We start from the raw sequence: 7,230 nt of genomic DNA on the forward strand, positions 1-7,230 counted from the left end.
ATTATTAATTATTATTTATCATCATTGTATTTACTATTCTTTACTCTCGAATATCCAATATTTTATTTTGTTTTTAGTTTGTCTTTATTAATCTATTTATTAAAATAGACCAAAGATGATATCATGTCATGAACCAAGCATTATCATTAAGTCCTGTGCACCTGAGTTCCAATTAAATTCTAAAAGCCCAAGGTATGTAGTGATGGGATATCTTCAAGTACTTTTTTCCTGGTGATCTCTATAAGCCCAGTCAAGTAAGAGAATGTTAATGGGCTAAGAAAGATGCAGGTAAGAGACTATAGAATTTGTGGGAAAGTATTAATAGTGGTATGACAGGAGAGAGGATGTTTATTTGATGTGAGAACATTTAGGGCAATGGTCAGGAAAATGATCAAGAAATTTTTGAGAAAAATTCGAAAGAAATTTTACAATGGGAGCAAAATTAAAGAAACTCCTTTTGGCTTTATTTACAGTCACATTTTCCCTCAGATATCCACTTTATATAATAAATTTGTTGCTAACCTTATTTTTTCCAAAATCTTCTATTTTCTTCCCTCAGTCAGTTATATCTAACTTAATTAGCAAGGCAAATAAGGAGTCTATGTTGTGCCTGTTAAACTTACTCTTCTTAATTTTTATCCTCAGATCACTTGAAAATCAGTTCTTCTGTCCCAGTGAATGGGTGGACTAAATGACTCTGTGGTCACTGAGTTTGTGTTACTGGCTCTTTCTTGTTCTTGGGAGAAAAAATTTTTTCTCATTTTGATATGTTTTTTGCTCTACTTAGGAGTCATCGTGGGGAACGTTTTTATTTTGTTTTTGGTAATTTTTGATTCTCACTTACATTCTCCTATGTACTTCCTGCTGGCGAACCTGTCTCTCATTGATGTGGGCCTTTCCTCTACCACAGTCCCCAAGATAATCACAGACCTTTTATATGAATACACACTAATTTCTTTCAAAAGTTGTATGACACAGATATGCTTCATCCACATCATAGGAGGAGTGGAGATGGTGTTACTCATAGCCATGGCATTTGACAGGTGCACAGCCATCTGTAAGCCTCTTCACTACTTGAACATCATGAATCCTAAAATATGTATTTTATTTGTAATCACTGGCTGGGTAACAGGGGTGATCCATGCTATGTCTCAGTTTTTATTTGTTATGAACTTGCCTTTTTGTGGGCCTAATAAAGTGGACAGCTTTTATTGTGACTTTCCTAAGATCATAAAACTTGCATGTACAAATGGAGCCAAGCTTGAGTTTATTGTTACTGCCAACAGTGGCTTTATGAGCATGGGCACCTTCATCCTGCTAATCCTTTCCTATTCCTTCATTTTGGTCACTGTCTGGAAACGTTCCTCAGGAGACTTATCCAAGGCATTTGTCACTTTGTCATCTCACATCATTGTGGTGTTCTTGTTTTTCACTCCATGCATGTTTCTGTATGTGTGGCCTTCTCCCCCACCATCACTTGATAAAAACCTGTTCATTGTTGACTTTGCTATCACCCCTGTCTTGAATCCTACCATCTATACATTACGGAACAAAGACATAAAGGTAGCAATAAAAAGATTGTGCAAAAAGATATCTTATTCCAGATTTTGTTGACCACATTTTTTTTGGAGCTTTAAAATTGTACATTCAACTGCATGCTGGTCCGTCTCCATTTAGGCACCTCAAATTTAATATATCCAGAGCAAATTCATCATCTGTCATCCTAAACCTACTACCACTTCATATGGAGTATAGTCCATTACCATTACCAACATGGGAAATGTAAATCCAACATATTAAGCATTGATATTCTTACTGAGAACAGCATGGTCTGACAAAGAAAATTTTCTTTTTGAATTTCTAGTTATTTTGCAAATAAAAGGATGTAATAACATAATTTCTACTATTCATAATGTCTATAAAAAACCCTGTAAATTTGTTGTGACCAATGTAAAGAATCATCACATTGAATTGTTATATATGTAGATCAAATGGCTTTACTATTATTTTAAAAAAGACCCAAAGACAAAATCTGAGTGCAAGTAGTTTATTTGGAAGAGAGTCACAGAAGACACTGGTTCAGAAGTGGGGGTTTGAGACAGGGAAGGGAAGAATGTCAATAGAGAGAGCATTAATTGGTATCCAACTATTGTGGACAACTGGGGTGCCGTCCTGCTGTGGCCTTCTAGGAGAGTGTATAGATTCTATGACTTACAGTTGTCCCACATGAGAGGCAAGGAAGCTGTGTATTTCTGTACTGGTGCAGCTCTGAGGCACTAACTCCATGGCAGTTCCAGGCTTCCCCACATAGTGGGTTGAGCACTTTTGATATCCAAAGAAAAATCCTCAGACAGAAGGTCTCTGGAGCTTATGGCATAAAACAATCTACATTCTTGGGAATATTAAGTGCAGAGCGATACGTGTGAGGCACCAAGATTGTTAGATACACTCCACATCTTTCCATGCTTAAAGGCAGTCATACTCCGTGTAAGTTCTCTCCATCATTGGTTCTTCAAATACGTGTGTTAACGCAACAAGTATTAATTGGTCTTTTCATGACACACGTTCCCAGGATGGTATTCTTCATATTCCTCCTCCACAACCCAATCTAGAATCCCCTCACATCTATCCAGTACTTCTGCTGATCTAGATCACTTGCCCAGATCCACATCCTCACACCTGAGCAGCCTGACTCCATGATCACCACGTTCCTGTCAGGCTGTAATTGCTGCAATCACCTGTTTAATGTTATCATCAATCACAGTTGATGCAAGTGCAGCAGCAACTCTACTTCTTCATGAAAATGAAGATTAATTATCCCTTGCATGATAGTAAATTCTTTCTTTGTCCGTTGATCAACAAACACAAGGAAACCAAAATGATCAGGGAGCTACTGAAACTTTAGGTTTATTGAAATGCTTACTCTGTCTGCAGGAGACGAATTTTCCCCACCTGAGCAGAGGTCAAAGTTGTAGGTCCAGCTCAAATTCTCTAAGGAAGTGATGGCGAATGGAGCTGCTCTCACTATTCACCACTGGTTTCCAGATCTATGCATTCTGGGACATAATACATTATAATGTCCATTGGTTCAAAGTATATATCGCGCATTAAAACACAAAGTGTCATTCCCAAATTGGCATTTACTTCCACTTTTACTTGCAACTTTAAAAGACTATCAGACTGATAGTTTATGCTTGATACGGTGTATTGCAGCACCAGTGGATCACTCAGGTGTGTACCTATTGTTGTCCTTTCTTTGCTGTAAAGATATTCCTTTGTCCTGAGCAATGTTACTAAGGACGTTAGGAATTTTATGTATCTTTGGATCATTAATGGCCAAGGTACTGCTGTAAAGATAGTCAAAGCCATATCTGGAAAACACACTTACCCTGGTAAGAACAATTTGCTGTTCTTTCAGCATAGAAGAGGTACATGTAAGCAACTTTCATTCAAATTACTGATTAAATGCCTCAAAAGATGAAATTGTGTCAAGAGTTGAGCACCAATGTGTGCTTCTGAAAGGTCAAACATTCAACAGTAGTTGTAGTTAGAACTGCCTTAATGAGAAGAGACCATGTGAAAAGAACCCATGGAAAGACTTCATCCCTGCCATTCACAACTAGTTCATTCACAGGCCCATTTTACAAGAAAGAATCGATGGAATGACTTCATCCTGCCTTTTACAACTTTATTCACGGTCCCGTTGTGCAAGCACTGGAGTGGCTAAGCCAAGTCATCAACTCTGCTATTTAACACTATTCTTGGAGTACAGTAAGATAAGGAACATAAATAAGAAGTATACTTGTCTTTATTGCTGCTTTCTTCTGCCTAAAAGAGCAATTATATCACATCTCAGCAAGGCCCACATATAATGAACCACTATCTGTTTTAAGCGACAATCCCAAAATAGTGCAGAAATTATAAAATTGACCCCTTGAGAGGATAGATGTCATAGACTAGAGTCATTTGATGATTCCCAGCAAAGTAATAGGTTGATTGCTAGGATAAGCAATATGGTATGAAATGGAGGAAATAAATGAAACATCATCTCTAGAAACTAATAAATTAGCAAGTAGGAAAGAGTTGAGGTAGGAAACATGTGCTGTTGAATGTACACTCATCATAACAAAGATACAATGATTAGAATAGTAAAGAAAGCACAAATGAGATCTTTTATCCTATGATAAAGGTGGATTCTCAAAACAGAAGTGAACAAATCCATATGATTACAAGCATTTGAACAAACAAAAATGTTGGATTCCACACATACACAGAAAATTAGATACGTATATTTCAAGATAAATTTGTTGGATCAAAATATTTTAAAATCACATCATACAACAACTTTTAAAAATGTAGGTGAAATTTATATACTTATGGCATAAAATATGCAATTTTAAGCAAAGTAACACAAGTAGAAAATATGAAAAGAGAAAAGGTTATATTTTACTAAACTAACTTTAAAGTCATCAAAAACAAAAATAAAGACTTCCCATTTCTAGTTTCCTGTGTAAGGAGCTTGGGAGCCACTACTCCTTCCTAACAACAAGTAAAGAGTGGAACGGACTGGAAAATCACGAACTCTTCTTGGATCAATAAGAGAGGGGAGGACACAGGGCAAACTGCTGCCCCCAAGATTAGAGAGACAGACGGGCAAATACAGGTCGTAATAGCTTATTGGAGCAGAGACAAACGACAGAAACTGCCACAGGAACCACTGCTGGGATAGGAAAACCTGAACCAAGACTGACAACTACTGGAGGCTTAGTGTGGACAACTCTGAGAGTTAAAAAACTGTCCCAGGAGACTCAGCCATAGGAGGTCCCAACAATTTTGTGAAATTTACTTCCGGGAGCTTGACCAGATTCCCACAGTAAATATCTGAGAAAAATCCCCTCAGGCTTCCAGCAGAGCAAGGGGAAAAGGAATCACTGTGAAATATACTAGAGCACTCTGTTCTTAAAAGCCCTGACCTCAGGGGAAATGAGTGAAACAGAACCTAAACTGCTGAGGTATAATCAGAGCCAAACTGAACTGGGGAAGGGAGATACCCAATTCCACCCCACTCTGGCCATCCTGTCCCACTCAAGGTCGGGGAAGAAAAAACCTTAGAAACCCTTCTGAAATTCACAGTCCAGAGTCATAGGCTAACGAAAATATGGAGAGCCAATCATAAGACGATAGAACAGTTCTCCTCTGCCCACATTTCACCATATTAGCAAACATCTATTTACAGAAGTTCCTTTTTTAAAACTTTTTATTGAGATTATGATAGTTTACAACCTTGTGAAATTTCACTTGTACATTATTGTTTGTCACTCGTGTTGTAGGTGCACCACTTCGCCCTTTGTGCTCACCCCTCACCTCTCCTTTCCCCTGGTAGCCACTAATCTGTTCTCTTTGTCTACATGTTTAACTTCCACATATGAGTGGAGTCATACAGAGATTGTCTTTCTCTATCTGGCTTATTTCACTTAACATAATATCCTCAAGGTCCATCCTTGCTGTTGTGAATGGGACGATTTTATCCATTTTTATGGCTGAGTAGTATTCCATTGTATATATATACCATATTTTCTTTATCCAATCATGAGTTGATGGGCACTTAGGTTGATTCCATGTCTTGGCTATTGTAAATAATGCTGCAATGAACACAAGGGTGCATGGGACTTTTGGAATTGCTGATTTCAAGTTCCTTGGATAGACCCAGTAGCTGGATGGCTGTGTCATATAGTATTTCTATTTTTTACTTTTTTAGAAATCATGCTGTTTTCCACAGTGGCTGCACCAGTTTGCATTCCCACCAGCAGTGTATGATGGTTCCTTTTTCTCCACAACCTCTCCAACATTTGTTACTTTTTGTTTTGGTTATTTTTGCCAAATGGGTGTAAGGTTATTCTAATGGGTGTAAGGTGATATCTTAGTGTAGTTTTGATTTGCATTTCCCTGATGATCAACGATGATGAGCATCTTTTCATGTGTCTATTGGCCATCCATATATCTTCTTTGGAGAAATGTCTGTTCATGTCCCCTACCCATTTTTTGATTGAGTTGTTTGATTTTTTGTTGTTGAGTTTTGTGAGTTCTTTATATAGTATAGAGATTAACCCATTGTAGGATATGTGACTTGAAAATATTCTTTCCCAATTGGTGAGTTTTTTTTTTTTTTAAATCCTGTTTTCCCTTGCCTTGAAGAAGCTCTTTAGTTTGATGAAGTCCCATTTGTTTATTCTTTCTATTGTTTCCCTTGTCTGAGAAGACATGGTGTCCGAAAACATCCTTTTAATACTGATGTCAAAGAGCGTACTGCCTATACTTTCTTCTAGAAGCCTTATGGTTTCAGGTTTTATCTTTAGGTCTTTGATCCATTCTGAGTTTATTTTTATGAATGGCGAAAAAGAGTGGTCAACTTTCATTCTTTTACATGTGGCTGTCCAGTTTTCCCAGCACCATTTGTTGAAGAGACTTTCTTTTCTCCATTGTATGCCCTCAGCTCCTTTGTCAGAGATTAGCTGTCCATAGATGTGTAGTTTCATTTCTGGGGTTTCAATTCTGTTCCATTGATCTGTGCACCTGTTTTTGTACCAGTTCCATGCTGTTTTGATTACTGTAGCTTTGTAGTATGTTTTGAAGTCAGGGATTGTGATGCCTCCAGCTTTGTTCTTTTTTCTCAGGATTGCTTTAGCAATTCAGGGTCTTTTGTTGCCCCATATGAATTTTAGGATTCTTTGTTCTAATTCTGTAAAGAATGTCCTTGGGATTCTGATTGGGATTGTGTTGAATCTCTAGATTGCTTTAGGTAGTATGGACATTTTAACTATGCTTATTTTTCCAATGTATGTGCGTGGAATGTCTTTGCATCTCTTTATGTAATCATCAATTTCTTTCAGAAAAGTCTTGTAGTTTTTGTTGTATAGGTCTTTCACTTCCTTGGTTAAATTTACCCCAAGGTATTTTATTATTTTTGTTGTGATTGTGAATGGTATTCTGTTCTTGAGTTCTTTTTCTGTTAGTTCATTATTAGAGTATAGAAATGCTACTGATTTATGTAAGTTGATTTTATACCCTGTGATATTGCTGTAGTTGTTGATTATTTCAAATAGTTTTCCAATGGTTTCTTTGGAGTTTTCAATACATAAGATCATGTCGTCTGCAAACAGGAAGAGTTTCACTTCTTCACTCCCTATTTGGATTCCTTTTATTCATTTATCTTGCCTAATTGCTCTGGCC

At 37.2% G+C, this 7,230-nt stretch overlaps 1 protein-coding gene across 1 annotated transcript; it reads left to right on the plus strand.

The window, feature by feature from the left end:
• The first annotated feature begins 678 nt into the window (after positions 1-678).
• Positions 679-1,614, plus strand: LOC103548532 (olfactory receptor 4F15-like). Its single transcript, XM_008516351.1, has one exon. The coding sequence runs from the start codon at positions 679-681 to the stop codon at positions 1,612-1,614; it is 936 nt and encodes a 311-aa protein (XP_008514573.1).
• Positions 1,615-7,230: the final 5,616 nt, after the last annotated feature.

Source organism: Equus przewalskii, chromosome 1 (assembly GCF_037783145.1).
Source record: "Equus przewalskii isolate Varuska chromosome 1, EquPr2, whole genome shotgun sequence".
Lineage (NCBI taxonomy): Eukaryota > Metazoa > Chordata > Mammalia > Perissodactyla > Equidae > Equus > Equus przewalskii.